This window comes from Physeter macrocephalus, chromosome 9 (genome assembly GCF_002837175.3).
Source record: "Physeter macrocephalus isolate SW-GA chromosome 9, ASM283717v5, whole genome shotgun sequence".
In the NCBI taxonomy this organism is placed as follows: Eukaryota; Metazoa; Chordata; class Mammalia; order Artiodactyla; family Physeteridae; genus Physeter; species Physeter macrocephalus.
Genome location: NC_041222.1, coordinates 58156531 through 58175824, shown reverse-complemented (window position 1 = coordinate 58175824; position 19294 = coordinate 58156531). Strand labels below are relative to the sequence as shown.

General features: G+C 38.0%; 1 protein-coding gene across 1 annotated transcript in view; it reads right to left on the bottom strand.

The window, feature by feature from the left end:
• Positions 1-244: 244 nt before the first annotated feature.
• The window catches only part of CCDC171 (coiled-coil domain containing 171), a 341681-nt gene continuing 322631 nt past the window's right edge, over positions 245-19294 (bottom strand). The window contains exon 27 of the mRNA XM_028494006.2: positions 245-2152. Within this exon, the coding sequence (XP_028349807.1) occupies positions 1931-2152 (222 nt within the window). The 3' untranslated portion in view covers positions 245-1930. The remainder of the gene's footprint in view (positions 2153-19294) is intronic.

Sequence of the window (19294 nt, the reverse complement as noted above, 5' to 3'; positions counted from 1 at the left end):
TGAAATGTGCAGGAATTATTCTATGATCCATATAAAAACAATTGCATTTTCTGTGTTACAATAAATTTTCAAGTTGAATTTCATACATGTCATATTATATTACACAGGGCATATTCTTTAATATTCAAAACACAGAATGGTTAATAAAAAGAACTCCAAGGAAAGAAATAAAGAGAAATTTGGTTAAAGATTAATTTCACTTCACAGAAATAGTTTTCTAAAGATTTATATAAAGCCTATTATATTGTCCCAGTACTATGAGAAATAGTATTGTGCTACACAGTATGACAGTAATAGTGCTGTGTTATCTCAGATGGTATAAGTCATTTGGTTGATTTGGCTAATACGTAGACATTACACCAATTTTATTTACCAAGTCCAATAAAAAAAAATTCTTAGAAGTTGGGTATATTTGAATCAAATGTCACTGTAAAGTTAAGACAATACAGATTCCATAATACATACTGTTATTCTCTAATGCATCCATAATGAAGAGCTCAAAAATGAAAAGTAATACAAAATATGGATTTTGTATTAAAATTCTTTGTCAAGAAGCACCATTCACATCAGAAGTCAATATCACTGGGGAGTTAAACGATTAAGACAAAAACAAATACATATTACAAATATCCTTTTGTTCTTCACTTACCATGATGCAAACTGCAAGGATTTAACCTTTAAGGGTTAAAGAGTTTAATCAATGTCATGTTTGATCTTCTGAAGGCAATAAAGAACAGTCTGCCTAGCGATACCCAACAGAACATCACTTTGTCAAGCCACAAAGCACCCAAAAGCTTGTCAAGTAAGTTACCAGAAACCTCTTTGTGGTTAGAACTCAGCTCCTTCCTGCTTGACCTATTATTTGATATTTGACCACTTGGTTGCAAGACACTTGCTCTTTCTAGCTGAAATGTCACTGGGGCATCTTGTCAGCTCCCCGACATCTCGGCCTGACATACAATTTTACTTTTGTGTGCTACAAGGCAGAAAATGCAGGGCAATGGCCTTGTTTTAAATTCTGTCAGCATCAAAGATGGGCGTCACTCTTGGGTCCTACCAACAACACAAACAAAAAAGGAGTCTATTTTGAAGGTCAAAACAGCCATTACCTTGAAGTTTTTCAGCTTATACAAAATATATTACCTGCTGTACTGGTGTGGGAACTGTCCTCAAAAAGTGCCTAAACACACCACAGACATCTTCCCAGCACAACTGCTCTACTTTCTTATCAAATGCAGGCTTGATAAAAGGATGAGTTTTCAGTGCCTGCAGGGACCAGATTCAGCAGTTAACTTAACTTGTTCAAATGGGCAAGTGGTATCATGTAGCTTTACAAGGAGCAACCTGACCTTCTCACATTGACCAGGAGTGACATTATTGTGCAGGAGGAGAAGCAGTCACATCATTTTTGTTTTGCACAACCTGCTTAAAGTTTGCAACTAAATGCTTGTCTTCAGTTGAGCTGACAAGAGAGAAGAGAGGGCTCACTGAACCATGGCAGGGCTGCCATGAAATGACAGGAATCATTGGCATACATTTCAAATAGCTCTCTCAATCCTATTAAAGTATTGCAGTCCTGCTTTAAAATAGACAAGTATGAAACAACTTTGATAGATAGAGACTAAAATGGCTTATTGATTTTTTTTAAGTCTGAAGGAAATTACCCAAAATGTGTCATTCTTTAACATTTAAAAACATGTTACATAAAAATGAGCAACTGTGATAAAAAATAAAACTTAGAGGGAAAAAAAAGTTGGTTATTTCATTATTCAAGGAGACATAGATACCTGCACACATCAAGGTATTACACAATTTTTAAAAACCCACGGCCACTTGTGCTGAAACAAAATTCAACTGATAAGAAAATCCCCCTTCAAAACAATTTTAATTGTACTGTTAACTCTTCCTGCATCCTTTTTATTTCATAAAGTCAAAATCCAATCTGAGCTGGTCTCTCGGCAGTAGCAGACATCATCACTGGAGAGGAGTGAGATGACGACAGGGGCGCAGGATTTATAAGTGTCTCCTTTAAGAAAGTGTAAGTTGTGTCAGGTTCAGCTTTCAATGGCAAAAAATCCCCAACATCAATTGTGTCAGCAGGAAGAGCAGCTCTTGAAGGAATGGAGAGATTTGAATGGTCTTGTGATCCTGTCTACGATATAAAAAAGAAAAGAATAATAAACATAGAATTGAAGACTCTTAAACAGACTCTGATACCATAAACAGAGAAGTGGACTAAGAATCACTGTAATATATATATGGAATGGGGTGGAAATTGCCACTTAAATAATCTATATGATAATACATAAATATGAAATTATTTTCCAAGTTGTGATTGAACCTCATTTGTTCTATATCATAAACTTGTCAGGACATCAGGTGTTTGCCTAGACACTAAAACTTGGTATAAAACTTTTATCAAGTTATTGAATCAAAGGGTCACTGCAATCAGGCATTTTTACCTCTGCTTCCATCCGCTAGCAAATTACAGAAACCAATGCTAATAATGTTTTCTCATTATGCTATATGATATATGCTATATAATTGGGAGATTAGACTGCTTAGAAAATGAACTATGGATATTTATGTTTTTTAAGTTATCAGCCTGACTTATTTAATTGAACAACATAGCACAAAGAAAAACAAGTTAATCCTAGTGCCCTATAGAAAACAGCACACCAACATATAAAATGCCAGTGAGATGAACTTTTTGTCTTTACCTTTAATAATACTGCCACCACCCTGTTTTAATAAAGACTGTCTCTGTTATGAGTATTTGGAAATCATATATCAAAATATGGGAGTGCAACATGAAAACAATTTGTCACATATTTTAAAACATTACAGTTACCCAGAAACTACTGGAAATCAAACTTAAGAAACCCACACACTCATTAAGTACTTAAAAACAGAATATTTTGTTGAAGCTATAATTTAAGCCTTAAGTAGTACCAGTAAAGAGTAGTTAACCTTTAACATAAATGAAGTTTTACCAGTAAAGCAGATAGGTGTTATTTTATGGCTTTTATAGATAGTAGGAAAATAGTAATCAATTGTATATCAGAGTTTTCCACATTCCCAGCAAATAAATGTTGCTGAGATAAGTCTAGTCATAAGTGTCTCCACTAAAAACCACCTTTTATACTGCAGAGTTTTTTTAAAAAACACACAAACATCTTTTTGGTAGATTCTCTTATGGTTTTGACAACAAAATAGCGTGAACTCTAAGCATATGCTTTATTATGTCATGTTACACAAAACCGTTTCTACATGTGAAAACAAGAAGGAAGCTATCTCTGGCTTTAGGAACATATTAGAAATTCAACTGTTGTATGTGTTACCATTTTTGTGGATTTTTTTTAAACTACAACTGGAGAAAAATCAATGGCTGCATCTAACACCTAGTTCAGCAATTTTCTTTGATCTCCGTTCTTTTGATTTCTTGATACTCCACTGCAGGCCTACAGCTGACGGAAATCATCTCTTGTTCTGCTGGAAGTTAAAAAAAAAAAACTCACCTAAAATGACCACTTGAATGAATGGCTTTATGAAGGAGAGGATTTAGCTTATCCTTGCAGAAGGAAAAGAACTCCTGAGGTCTTGTGTTGACCCTGATTAGAAGCACTGATGAGGTTTCACTTGCAGAACCTTAATGCTGGGCCTAAGCATATCAGTTCAGAACCAGAACAGAGGCATCTCATTACATCAGAGGCTCGAGGTGTAGATTCCTGCACTTTTCCTGCTGCTAGAACCATCTTTGGTGATTTTTTTTTTAGCCGTGTGTCTGAATTGGCAGTGTTATTACTTGATTGATTTTGCTGCTGTAAAGACTACAATGCCATCTACTAACTGATTCTGCCAGACTTAGGGGTGAGAGGAATAATGGAAGAGCAGGAGATGGTGGGGCAATCATACTATTTATTATGATAAAAAATATTGTCAGGCAGCCTTCAAAATTTTGTTGTTATATCTTTATAAATACTTCAAGTTCTGGTCTAAAAAAAGTATATATGAAAAGAGAGGAGTGTGCAGAATTAGACCAAGGAAGGTCACCTACTCTCTGAGAGTATTTTCTTCTTGATGCTTTAGACTAGAGAAAGGCAACTGTGCCAAACTGACCAACCATGCCTGTTTTGTAGTGTTAGATAAATGGATATATATTTTACTCAAATCTATATTCTGTACTTGAAGTTTCCTTTTGATCCATCAACCTAACTCGTTACACATCCTTCAGGGAAGGTCTCTAACTGCCCATCTCCCCTTAATATATTCAGTGGATCTTGGAACTCTACAAAGGGGCCCTTCTTTTGCCTTTTCTGATCTTACTTTTTCAAATGTCTATTTTCCACCACGTTGTCTGAAAGCATTTTTAAAAATCTAATATAACATTTTTGACCAAATAACCTTGAAATGGGGTATTGAGTATTTCTCTAGTATTTCAAGTCAGAGTCTCACTTTTTGCTTACTGTCTTCTGACCTTATGTCCTAAACATGGGAAATAACCTTAAAAAAGAGATTTCTTTCAAGACTTGCACCACTCAAAAGATAGGCTTTCCATCAAGTAAACAGACTTACTTTTGTGTAAATGAAAACAATTATTTTTCTGTTACTGAGGTCATTTGCTACACTTCATACACTGCTAGAAAATAATCTTTTTCATGAAATAGGATAAAATTTGATTTTAAGTCACTTAATAGCTTAAAAACAAACCAGCAAAAATTCTGGTGAAATCTTGATTTGAAAATAGGATGTTAAAATAACAAGTAAATATGAACTATTTTTCTTGTTACAAATAATATTCAGAAATATATAATAACACTTTTAATTTAACACAGAGAGTAAAAGAGAGTTAAATAACTTTTTATCAGAGACCATTAAAAGTTAATATTCAGGGCTTCCCTCGTGGCACAGTGGTTAAGAATCCACTTGCCAACGCAGGAGACACGGGTTCAAGCCCTGGTTCAGGAAGATCCCACATGCCGCGGAGCAACTAAGCCCGTGCGCCACAACTACTGAGCCTGTGCTCCAGAGCCTGCAAGCTACAACTACTGAAGCCCGCTCACCTAGAGCCCGTGCTCTGCAACGAGAAGCCACTGCAATGAGAAGCCCGCGCACCGCAACGAAGAGTAGCCCCCGCTCACCGCAACAAGAGAAAGCCCACGAGCAGCAACGAATACCCAACACAGCCAAAAATAGATAAATTTATTTTTAAAAAAGTGAATATTCACCATCTGATGTTATATTTTAAACCTGTGGTCATTTAAGCTATTATTTAAACTGCTAAGGTGTTCTGGTAGTCTCTCATGTAAATCCAAATTTAAACAATTTTTAAAAAAGAAATTAGTTACCTTAAATAAAAGCTAGGTGTCATGTGAATCTTTATGGAGGCACTTTTATTTTATTTTATTTTGTTAAAAATTTTATTTATTTATTTATTTTTGGCTGTGTTGGGTCTTCGTTTCTGTGTGAGGGCTTTCTCTAGTTGCGGTGAGCGGGGGACCACTCTTCATCGTGGTGCGCGGGCCTCTCACTGTCGCGGCCTCTCGTTGCGGAGCACAGGGTCCAGACGCGCAGGCTCAGTAGTTGTGGCTCACGGGCCTAGTTGCTCCGCGGCATGTGGGATCTTCCCAGACTAGGGCTCGAACCCGTGTCCCCTGCATTGGCAGGCAGATTCTCAACCACTGCGCCACCAGGGAAGCCCCGAGGCACTTTTATTTACTCAATAAGCTGTAAATGATTCTATTTGAACTGTTACAGTCCATCAGCTAAATATATATTCACAATACAAAATGTGCCTACTAAATTTCTGCATTTTAGAAATCTTATGAAATACAGTAATTAGACATGTCCATTAACCATTTTTCAAGACTTTAATATCTTCATTTCCTAAGGGTGTTTTTTTCAACAACAAAAATAAATAAAGCATTAGTGTAATAATAAGATAATGACTCAATAAACTATCTATAAATCAAAGCCACTTTGCAGACCAAGGCTTCTGAAACAATGACACTAAGCCATTTGTCTCCTGTGTAGCATTTATGATCAAGTTAAGTCTTCTAGAATCTAGTATTATAAAAAATGAGGAGTGATGTGATTTAGTAAGCCTGAATAGTATTGCAAGGAGATTATGCCAGTCACATAGTATGATGGAAAGAGTATTAGACTAGAGATCAGAAGACTATATTTTTCCCTCCCAGTTCTGCTATAATCTATCTGGGTCATTTAGGCAAGTGAATTAGTCTTCCTAGTTCTCACTTCCCTTGCTTATAAAATGAGGAGCTAGACTCTTTCCAGCTCTGAAGTTCTACAGGTCCACCATGATTCCAACCCATGATGACATATAAGGTTAACACCTAACTTTTGTGAATAATTTAACCCAGAAATCAGAGTTCCCAAACATAATTCTTAAGATTTTGAGGGGATATGGATGGGCCGTTCTTAAGGGGAAGGAATACATACTGCACATGGGTCTTAAAAAAAGCCAAATAGATGACAAAATTAGCCACAGTTTAGATGATGTGGCTATATGCAATTAAATTCTGATACATTTTTCATTACTTTGACCTCCATGATGATGTTTTAAGCCCTGTAAATTATTGACTGATTTTAAGTAGAGTGTGCAGCTCTACATAAACTGATGAAGGAATCAAAGTACCCACAAGAGGGCCTTATAATGAGGCTCCCTCGCCATTTCTACTTTAGCTCCTAATATGTTCTTATCACTAAAGTCTTAGTACTCAGAACACAGAATACTTCAAGTTAGTTAACCAAATTTTACCTGTCTGTTTTCCAGTTCTGCTGTGCTGGCCTCATAGGATGCTGCAGTTTATGCAGACAAACCGAGTTGACAATAATTACATATACAGTCTTCTCTTGAGGAATGCTCAGTTATGTACCTGAGATATGTCTGTCTGTCTGTCTATCTATCTCTCCATCCATCCACACACACATATACATGTACCTGATAAATATATCTAGACACATATACTTGCTAATATGCATATATATGTGTGTGTATATATATATATACATATACATATATACACCTGCTACCACATCATTAAATATTTATTCCTTGTAGTTATCAATTCTAACTTTTAGTTACCAATGCCAAAGCTGTACAAATATCTTATGCATTCCTCTCTCCATAAGTTATTAAATCTTAGTACAGACCAGTTTGGCTCTTTAGCTCAGTGACAACAAGATAGGCTAGGTGGGGATATGTGAGTCAGTCAGCAGAGCAGTGTAAAGGAGTCTCCAGATAGAAGAAAACAACCTGAGAGGTCTGGGTTCCTAGAGATCAAGAAGGAAGGGCAATATGGAGGTAGAAACAAATCAGAAAAGAGAGGTAGAAGACATTAATTATCAACTTGATTCACACCACAACAATTTAGTCCTCAAGCAGACATTCAGCATTGGTTTAAGAGCCAAAGCTCTTAAGACAGACTCCTTCAGTTTCAGCCTCAACAACATGGTTAATGCGGTGGATTAATTGGATTATGGCTTCGATTCTTCAGGCTTCCTTATAGGCATGCCCTTTGCCATGTGACACTGCAGCTCTGTGCAGCCTGGTTCACAAGCGCTTTACTTCCTTGTCTAGCCTCATCTAGCATTTCCTCACTTGTACTCTGTAATCCGGTTACATGGAACTTGTGAGTCAGGAAATATGATGTTCCATAGTTCACACCTGCCTCCGGTCTGTCCATTGTCTGGGATACACTTCTACCCTATGTGGGGTAAATGCCTTCTCCACCTTTCAGACTCTGTCAAGGTTCCCCTCCTTGTAAGGCCTTTCCAGATCCTTGCCCCACCCTTCCCCAACTACAGTTAGCTGCTATATTCAATCACACGTTGGCATTCCTTCATGAATATTTATTTTTCTATTTTCACTTATTTGTATACTTTTATCTCCCCAGAAAACAAGAGCACCTAGTGTAATGGAATCATGATTTTGTATTGCTAGCACTTAGCAGAGTATCTGGAAATAAGATTTCTAACTGATGAATGAATGAAACCACTCATGTTATTACTTCATGGTTTTGGTTTGATATTTGGTTATTTCAAGTATATACACATTATGTCGCAATTAAAAGTAGCACAGTATAGTGAAAAGAATATGGGCTTAGAAACTGAAGAGGCCTCAGGTTCCAAACTTGAGTCTGCCATGTATTCACTATGTGATCTTAGACATGTTACTTAACCTATGTGAGCCTGCATCCTATCCATAACATAAGAAGAATCATCCCTCATAGAGTTGTTATAAGAATTAAATGAAATAATATACACAAAATGCATAATATACAGTCGCTCCCCTTCACTTCTCTTTCTACTCAAGTGATAATAAATTCCAAATTTTTAATTATAGCTAACATGTGTGAACATATATGTCAGGTACTGTGCTAGGTTTAGCTTTATAGGCATTATCTCAATTCTCAAAGCCACTCAATGAGAAGGTATTACTATTACCCCATTTCACAGTCGAAGAACTAGGGCTCACAAGAGCGGGAAAAACTACTGCACGTTGCACAGACGCTTGGTCAGTGGTGAAAAGGGACATGATTTTTGATCCATGATTCTTCTCCCGTTATGCTTGGCCACTATCTTATCATGCCACCCAAAGAAGACATGGCCTCAGGCTTATTTATATCCAGAGCTGCTTCATAAAGACAGTAAGGGCTCAACAAATCTCTGTGAAACTGGAAAATAAAAGCACATACGTTTTACTCTAGAGATTAAAAGTAGATGTTTATATTTTTGGTAGTATATTTTCTCATAGTCCATTTGAATGTCCATGGTACTGGAGTAAATAAATAGATATTATGACATTTACATAAAATAAAAGTTCTAGCCCTTTCACCAAAGAAGCTTATGTGTTGTTATATTCAGAGGTAAAACTCAGCACTGAAGTTAAATTACACTAGAACATTTAAACTTTATTTTAAAATTACTTTAAAGGTGTCTTATGCCTGACAAGATAACAATTCCCATTTTCTTCTCTTAGATGTTTAGATTTCCTGACATGATTGAGGTTGGAAAAAAGAGTCAAAGAATTTTCCCAGATGGCTTTTGTTCTTTCTTTTCCTACTTCCCTTCACACCCCTGTGCTCCCAGTCTGCTCCTTTCCTGACAATTCTGGTATACCTGACAGTAGAGAATGCCAGAAATGGCCAGAAAATGCAAAAGAGACCATTTTTCCCCTGTATCTTAAGAACATATCTTTTCAAACAAACACAGAGAGAATTTGAAATGTAAATATATCCATATACTCAAGTATATAAAAAAGGGACAAAATTGAATAAATAAAAACTTAAGCACACTATACAGAAAAATGCCATTGCAAAACTGAAATGACAAGCTGATAAAAAATATACACAACACACATGATAGCCATAGAGTGACTTTCTTAATTTACAAAAGGCTCATGCAAATCAAGAAAAAGAAGAACCTAATTAGAAAATAGGCTTGGGACAGTGTATTTATTAATATTGGGTTCAGCTGTAACAGAAAACTCAAAATGTTGGTGGCTTTAATAAGATAGAAGTTTATTTCTCTCTGATAGGGCTATATGAAGCTACCAGGAATCCAGACTGCTTCTATCTTGGGCTCCACAGCCTCAGTATGCAGCTTCCACTTCAGGGTCCAAAATGGTTGCTCAAGTTCCAGCCATTATATCTGCATTCTAGCCAGAAGAAAGAAGGATGGAGTAAAGGAGGAGGTATCACATACATTTGAAAACACTTCCTAAAATCAGGGTATTTCTGTTTACACCCCATTGGCCAGAACTTAGTCATATGGCTAACTTAGTTTCAGGGGAGTCTGAAATATGTAGCTTTCTCCCCCGCTGAATGGCCTGGGTAATAGTCAGAGGTTTTGTTGCAAAGAAAAGAGAAAAGAGATCAGGAAACCACTGACAGCCTCCGCCTCAGATATATATTGGCTGTTTGGTGGAGGACGCAGAAATACAATAACCAATAAGCATATGAAAAAGAGCTAAACCTTATTCATAATTAAAGAAATGCAACACAAAACATGACAATTGAAAGCTTACTTTTCACCTATCAGATAGCCATAAATTTAGATGTCTGATGATACCCACTGCTAAGAGAGGGAAACAGGCAAGTTCCTACCACGTAGGCACGGCTGTATGCTGGTGCAACCTTTCAGGAAGACAAAAGTTAAATTTTACCTGCCTTGATCCAGCAATTCTACTGCTAGGCATTTTTTCTATGGCTACACTCACAAAAGCTCACCAAGATGAGCATACAGATGTATTCATTGAAGCATCTTTTTAGAAAAACATTTTATAAATTAAACTAAAGGGTCCATCAACTGAGTGTTATTTAAGTGAAGTATGATACAACCAGATCATATAACAATTTTCAAAACCGATGTAAATATGTAAGTACTGATGTAGAAATATGTCCAAGTGAAAAAAGAAGGTTCAAGACAGTGTGTATGTGTGTGTGCGTGTGTGTGTGTGTGTGTGTGTAAAGAGAAAGAACCCATTTGCATTAAAAAAAAAATAAGTATAGGGAATTCCCTGGCAATCCAGTGGTTAGGACTGTGCGCTTCCACTGCAGGGGACCGTGTGTGTGTGTGTGTGTGTGTAAAGAGAAAGAACCCATTTGCATTAAAAAAAAAATAAGTATAGGGAATTCCCTGGCAATCCAGTGGTTAGGACTGTGCGCTTCCACTGCAGGGGACCTGGGTTCAATCCCTGATCTGGGAACTAAGATTCCATAAGCTGTGTGGAATGACCAAAAAAAAAAAAAAAGGGTATAAACACATACATGCATACACGTATCTTTTTTTCTTTCTGGAAAGGGAATCACAAGAAAACTGTTAATTATTTTTAGAAAAAGGGAATAAATTCGAGCGTGCATTATGAGGAAAAAGATTTGAAAGCCCAAAATTTTCTTTCCATGTTTTTTATCTTTAAAATTACTGAATCATGAACAAAGGCTATGAACTGGCAGTTCAGAGAGGTCAAAATACAGTTGATTAACAAATAAATGGGAAAAATGGTAACCGCCAATAGTAATCAAAACTGTAAAGGAAAATGAGATGTTTATTGCCAATCAAAATTCGATTTAAAAGATTATGATACTAAATGTTAGTGAAGGCATTATAAAACAGGCATTCATAAATTGCTAGTGATTGTATAAATTGATAGAACCATTTGGACTATAACTTGGCAACTGTCTTGAAATAGTTAATACCATTTGACCCAACAATTCCATTTATGATTAGTTTACTAATATTAATAACAGACAAAAATTGGAAATAATCCCATATTCAACAACAGAAGTACATTTAAGTAAGCTATAGCCACTTGATGGAGTATTATATGGCTGTAAAATTTATAGTTATAAACGGTTGGATAACATGGACAAATGCTTAAGCTTGACCAGGGGTCAGAAGCCTTTTTCTGTAAAGGATCAGATAAATATTTTATGCTTTGCAAGCCATATGCTCTCTGTTGCAAGTACTAAACTCTGCTGTTGTAGCCCCAAAGCAACTATAGACAATATATGTAAATGAATTAGTCTGGCCATGTTCCAATAAAAGTGCATTTATGAACGCTGAAATTTGAATTTAACATATTTTTCACATCATGAGATATTAATCTTCTTTTGTTTCATTTTTCAAACATTTAAAAATGTAAAAACCGTTCTTAGTTCTCAGGCTATACAAAAACAGGTGGCAAGTAGATTTGGTCCACAGGTTGTGCTTTGCCCACCCCTGAGCAAGACTATATGAGTGAAAAGGAGACGTGCAAAATTACATATGATACTTTTGTGAGGTACTGACGTTTTAGGAATTTTTTTCCCTAAACTTCTGTATTTTCCAATTATCTACAACAAGCATGCCTTACTTTTGTAACTAAAAACTCTTCATTAAAAAAAGACTAATTTTGTATATACTGAAACCCATATTTTAGTATAGTTAGGACTCTGAACTGTGTGGTCAAAATGAAATGTAATTGGTTTGTTAAAGGTCTCAGAGGGGAGGTTTTGAACCAAGTGTTTTGCAAGTTTTGAAAATCGGATTTTAATTTAGCTGAGAACACTTTGTTATTTCAACATTTTCAGTTATCTAACTCATATCCACAATCTGACATTAAGTCTACACATACACAAATAATTTTATGAAATAACTTGTACCTCTACTCTGCACAAACGCAGCTCTTTATGTAGAGTGGCTACTTACAACTTGTGTGCCTTCATTTTACTCCAAATAGCACTTCCAGCTGCCAAACTACAGCTTCTGTGGTCAAAATGTACACATGTCACACTCTCTCTGGGAACTATTAGGCAAAAGTTTGCTGACCACTTTTTCATTACTGAAGAATTTCCTCTTAAAGTTATAAGCCCTTTTTATCCAATGTCAAAAAATTAGTAATAATCTGGAAGCTATAAACTTAGACCTTTTAGCAGCATGTTTTTCTCTGAGTGGAATTACTGACCATGCACTCAGGTAAAGGAGGCAGAAGGAAGGAAAAATCATATAAAATTTAAAGGTGTTTGAAAGACGATTTTCCTAAATCTTACTAACATTGTATCTGTCAGTCACATATTTCAACAAAATTAGCAATAAATTCACATTTTAAAAGTTGAAACCCATTTTTTCCATGCCCCTCCTTTCCACTGCTGGTTTAAACCACGTTCCCTCATCACTCCACTATATCACACCTAGAATCCCCAGCAATTCTTCACGAGATGTTGCAAACAGTCTTGATTCCCCCACTGACCACCCAAGGGATCAGTCCTATATTCTCCAGGGCTGTTGACCCTCTGACCAGTGCCACAGCTGGGCCTTTCTGGAGGGACTGGTTATATTCAGTTGAAAGAATGTGGCCTCTCTATTTCTCAGTGAGAGAGGGGCACTTCAGAAGTAAGACAAATCATGTGATCTGTAGTTCACATGTGTGGAATGCCTTCAAATCACAACAAGCACTGGGGAGTATGTTCCAAAACAAACCACTTAGCTGGCAATGACATTTCCTTTACATGATAGACAGGAATGTTACTTCTGATAGAACCAGGCCATTTCCAGCAGTCTCAAACCAAACCCATCTCTAGCGAGAACATCTTATTGAATTGTGCGAATAATGCAGCAACCACAAAATTCCAAAATAATATAGCTATAGGTTACATCTCAAGAATCTGCTCCCTACATGACCAATTCCATATGATAGACTTTCCCCATGGGTGCATAAGGCATAAAGCATACCTAAACCCACACTCACCATTAGTATCCTAAATTAGCTCTATTCATTAATTCTTTTAATAAATAAAAAGAATAAAATTAAAGAATTAACTACAAGTGCCTATAAAGTGTCAGACACTGTTCTTGGTACTGGGACAGCAGTAAATTACACACCAAAAAAATTCTCTGCCCTTAGAGAGTTCACACTGTCCTTAACTACCTGTGTCCTGAGCCAGTTCTCCTTAAATTATAATTTTCTCAATGCTCTAAAACCACATAACTGCTGTTTTCCTAGTGTTACATTTTGATGCACAATGGCACTGAGAGTTTGCCACATGCATTGTTCCATGGACACAAATAAGGTCCCAGTAATGAGTCATATTTCCCTGGTTCTTCCCTGACCTGCTTACACATGACCTCAACCTCCCCGTCAAGAGTTGCTGGGTGCCTGCAATCCCTCCATCAGGCTCTGCCTCCAACATATTAGAGGGGCTCACAGTGCCATACAGGTGACATCTCTACACAGCACTGGCCCTACAACCACCCTTCCCTCTCTGTCATCTGAAAACTGTGGCAACTCTGACTGGAACCTAGTGTCTCACACTGTCTGTCATAAAACATTTCTTTCAGCTTCCACCTGTAGGCATATATTTCCAGATGCCAGTCCCTAGGCCTGCACGGAAGAGAAGCACTAGGCCGTTCACTCCATTTCCATCGCCACCTCTGGGCACCTTCAACTGTCACCAAAGCCCTTGCTCACATTAACTCCTGAAGAGAGCCTGCACACCACTTTTTCACAAGGGCCTTGACTTTGAAACGCAGCTCAGGTTCGGGGTAGGGTATCCACAAGACAATGATTTTGACATAGGTTTCAAAGCTCTTTACTAAAATTTTTCATCAGTTATTTAAGTGCCTTGTCACTTTCTCTAGCCTATAAATGCACTTTTAATTTTTGTAAACAAGTCATCACTTCAGGCTTATCTCTATTTCCTACTTCATGTCTGCGTTACTGTATACATGCTTATTATTTGAGAATATTCAAAGTTGCTCTTGAAGACAAGAAAAAAAAGGATAGATGTTAACTAATAATAAGTGTTAAGCACAGAGAATGAATCAGCCGGTAGTGTCAGACAGAGGCAGAATCCACACGATAGGAACAGATTGTAAATTAGTACCCTGTAGGACAGGCTACTTACAGATAAAAAGGGAAGGAAAGAGGGAGAGATGGGTCACCTCTAGGCTAATGTCATCCTCAAACTGCCCCCAGAACTACGGATAAAACCCAAAGCTGACCAGCTACCTAAGTGGCAAGCTACAGAGATTGGCCAGGAGTATTTGTCAAGGCAAGTGTGGATAAGTGGCCCCAGGCACCTTCGGTCACCCAATGCCCCTTTCTCAAACCTCCACCCTGGTCCTCATAACCTCACAAAGAATGGAGAAGGCTAATATAGCCGAGAGAGAGGTCATATGAACACCATAAAAGCAAGGCATCAGGGAGTATGGTCCGTCTCCCTGCTGGCTCCCTACCTTCCACTTCTTACTGTGCGTTTTATCGACTGATTGAAACCATGTGATCTGAGGATCCTAATTTCATCTGTGAGACCTCCTGTTCTGTGACCTCTGGGATAACCTGCTTGGTAGAGTACTCAGTGGCTACCATTACATTAAGGCAATTTCTCATAAGACACCTTTGCCCCCCAGTACTAATCAAAACACTGATCCTGAAGAAAGCCCTTCCTTCTCCTATCTCAGAGACTTTGTTTCACACTGCTTTTTCTATTTAAAAGGAGACTTCTTTGTCAGGCTTTGACAGTTTTCACAGCTCACCTCAGGTATCACCTTGCCCTCAAACTCCCCCTGCCTTCTAACCCCCCACATTTGGGTTACGTGCCCCTTCTTTGCATTATCGAAACATCCCACACATACTGCTTTTATAATAGCACAGCATCACAATCTGCTGTTTGCTTAACTTGTGGTGTTTAATACAGTAGCCACTGGCCACATGTAATTGTTTAATTTTAAATTAATTAAAATTTAATTTAATGTAAAATTAAAAATTAGAGTTCCTCAGTCACACTAGCTGCCCTCCACGTGCTCAAAAGCCATATGTCCACCATCACAGTAAGTCCTAATGGTCAGTGCTGGCCTTGGAGTGTCCCTTCCTTGGAGGCATAGGCTAGTTTGTTTGTTTGTTTGTGTATTATCAGTGGCTTGACTAGTGACCGGCACATCGCAGGCACGCCGTACGTTTGCTTATTGTTCACCAAATGTACTGCTTCTAATCCATATTCCAAAGAAAGCCAACAGGAGGGCATGTTTTGATATAAAACTTTTCTCTCTCTGAAAAATGTTTTTACTTCACAACGTTTAATTTTCATTCTTTAATTCTAACTTTCTCTGATTTCTCCTTTCTAAAGTGTCCAGAGTTTCAGAAGGAACCTCACTGTTCCTTTCTGTATTTATCTTTCCCAACTTTCTGGTGAGTGTCATTATGGCATTTCACCATAGGCCGCTCTGATAATGAAGGAAAGAAGCCTGGGACAAAAAGACAAGCGGACAGTTACCTTGGCAAGCGTCCATTCACAAGACACCCAGGCCAGAACCCTAGCTCTCTTGAGCTAGGTTTTCTATATCAGAAAAAAATGCATTGCTTATCCTCTTGCTTTAATTTTCAATTTTTATATTCTCTTGAGAAAAAGATTCTATTATCAGCTAACTTTGGAGGCAATCTAATTGTTTGATGTAAACCTTCAAAGTTTCCTTTGAGTTGAATGTCTATCTGCTTGGGCAGAAAAGGGGAAAAGAGGGAATTTACATTCACTTTGCTAAACATTAGCATCTTTTGTTCAATCATTTGAATGCAGGACAGTTCCAGGAAACAGCTTAGAGGACAAGAGTTGACACATACAGTGGAAAATCTTTTAAGGTGCTTGGATTCAATGAGGGAGAAAGTGAGACGGAACCATATTTCAGCTCCCTAACTGTGCTCCAGTCTGCGGGAACTTTGTGACAGGTCTCTGTCTCTCAGCTACACTTGACTGGCTTTCGCTGACATTCAGCTGTCAGACAGCAACCCTCTACCAGGCCCCTAACATGCTCCACAGCTTCACCCAATTAGCTCGCTTTCACTTGACATGGCAGCAAAAAGCTTCATAATAGGTGGTCAAGGTGCACAGTGTCTGCCTGCCCTCGCACTGCTCACATACAGCAAGATGTTTAACTACTTTCTTCTTGCTCGTGAGCTCAGAACTAGGATGACTACAGTTTAGTCATTCCATCTATTGAATTGGACGGGAATCTAGGAAATATTACAGTAATGCACTAAGCTGCTAAAAAACAGACCTCTAGATGACTAAAGTTAAATTTCAAATCAGTTCCTTAGGCCCTTCTGAGAGGAATATATGATTTGTAGGTTATCAAAACTTAATATCGATTAGCAATCAATTTACGGTTGTTTTTCCACTATATCACAAATAATAGGATTGTATAAAGATGACCTGGGAGAGAAAAAGCATTTGACAAGTAAGAGCAGAAAGGTCTAGGCACAATTCAAGAGTATGGAATTTAGCCTTTACTCATAAAAATATACTTTCTTGACAAACTCAACAATTTTTCTATAAATTTTTGTCACGCTACTTAGCCTTTCAGATGAAATACACTGTACTTGAAAATACATTTGGCTAAGGTATAAAAACTCTTACACTTATTTTGAAAAATGATCTGAATAATTTACACATTTTCTCTCATCTCCCAATACATTCAGACCTAAGCATACAATCAGTTTTCACTTATTTGCACTCTGGAGATCTGAAAATTATTTTTTAATGTTACGTAAAGAAAAAGAAAAGTAATATAAATTGTACCGCCTTTGTTTTATTAAGTCATGTGATGAAGAAGCCACCAAAAAAGTCACTTTATGATAGGACCCTTCATTATTGACATCCAAATGCAGATTATTGTAGCTATTACCAAGATAGAGTTACAATTTCAATTCCAAGTACCCTATCAGTAATCAAAGCTGAATATCTAATTAAAGGAATGGGAATTCTAGCCTCCAGCACCATGAACTAATGCTAGTAGAGATTTACCACTACTTTACACCAGGCAAAGTAGAGTTTAAGTATACTTTGCCATCCTATATGAGTCTGAGATGACTCTCGAAGCTTTTGGAGTCAAGTCTGTAAGTAGCGGTGTTTCTGTGACATGCCTTCAAATTGAAGGAAATCTTTCTCTACATAAAATGCTTACCTGTTGTTTTGAACACTGCTCACTTCTTACCAGAAGCTCAAGGCAGGGATAGATCCTAACTGAATTGCTGGGCAATTAGGAAACCACCCAGCATGCATTTTATTCATTAAGTCCTGTCAATGTTTCCATCAATATCTGGCCACAGCCTAATCCTTCTCCATCTCCACTGTTACTACCCTCACACAGGTGATTCTCACTTCTCACTTGGACTTCTTTATTATGACTTATCACAATTCATTACAAGTATTCATGTATATGTCTGTCTTCTCACAAAAACCTTCAGATCCCTGACAGAAGGTCTCTTATCTCATTCTATTAAGGGTGTAATATAATACAATGCTTAAGAGTGAGGACTTTGGGTTCACACTGCCTAGGTTCAGATCTTGGACTCTACACTGGTAGTTTCTTCCTCTGAAAGGAGGAGATAATAACCCACCTTAGATAGGACAATTAGGATTAAATTAGTAAGATACATAAAGTGCTCAGCACAGTGGCTGGCACATAGTAAACATTCAATAAATACTGGTTGTTGTTACTATTCTTACTATAACATCCTTAGAACTTGGCAAAGTACATAGCACATAGCAGGTAATAAATGCATGGTAAAGGAATAATTAGGTATTCTTTTTGATTATTGTTTCATTTCAGGATGATGTAAAGAATAAAAATTGTTCATGAATAATATAGTGATCCTGTAGGCCTGAACCAAGACGGCAGAGTAGAAGGACGTGCTCTCACTCCCTCTTGTGAGAAGACCAGAATCACAACTAGCTGCTGGACAATCATCAACAGGAAGACACCGGAACTCACCAAAAAAGATAACCCACATCCAAAGACAAAGGAGAAGCCACAATGAGACGGTAGGAGGGGTGCAATCACAGTAAAATCAAATCCCATAACTGCTGGGTGGGTGACTCACAGACTGAAGAACACTTATACCACAGAAGTCCACCCACTGGAGTGAAGGTTCTGAGCCCCATGTCAGGCTTCCCAACCTGGGGGTCCGGCAACGGGAGGAGGAGTTGCTAGAGAATCAGACTTTGAAGGCTAGTGAGATTTGATTGCAGGACTTCAACAGGACTGGGAGAAACACAGACTCCACTCTTGGAGGACACACACAAAGTAGTGGGCACATCGGGACCCAGGGGAAGGAGCAGTAACCACAGGAGAGACTGAACCAGACCTACCTGCTGGTTGGAGGGTGTTGGAGGGTCTCCTGCAGAGGTTGGGGGTGGCTCTATGGCTGTGGCTCACTGTGGGGACAAGGACACTGGCAGCAGAAGTTCTTGGAAGTACTCCTTGGCGTGAGCCCTCCCAGAGTCCGCCATTAGCCCCACCAAAGAGCCCAGGTAGGCTCCAGTGTTGGGTTGCCTCAGGCCAAACAACCAACAGGGAGGGAACCCAGCCCCACCCATCAGCAGTCAAGCAGATTAAAGTTTTACTAAGCTCTTCCCACCAGAGGAACAGTCAGCTCTACCCACCACCAGTCCCTTTCATCAGGAAACTTGCACAAGCCTCTTAGATAGACTCATCCACCAGAGGGAAGACAGCAGAAGCAAGAAGAACTGGAATTCTGAAGCCTGTGAAACAAAAATGACATTCACAGAAAGATAGACAAGATGAAAAGGCAGAGGGCTATGTACCAGATGAAGGAAAAAGATAAAACCCCAGAAAACAACTAAATGAAGTGGAGATAGGCAACCTTCCTGAAAAAGAATTCAGAATAATGATAGTGAAGATGATCCAGGACCTTGGAAAATGAATGGAGGCAAAGATCGAGAAGATGCAAGAAATGTTTAACAAATACCTAGAAGAATTAAAGAACAAACAAACAGAG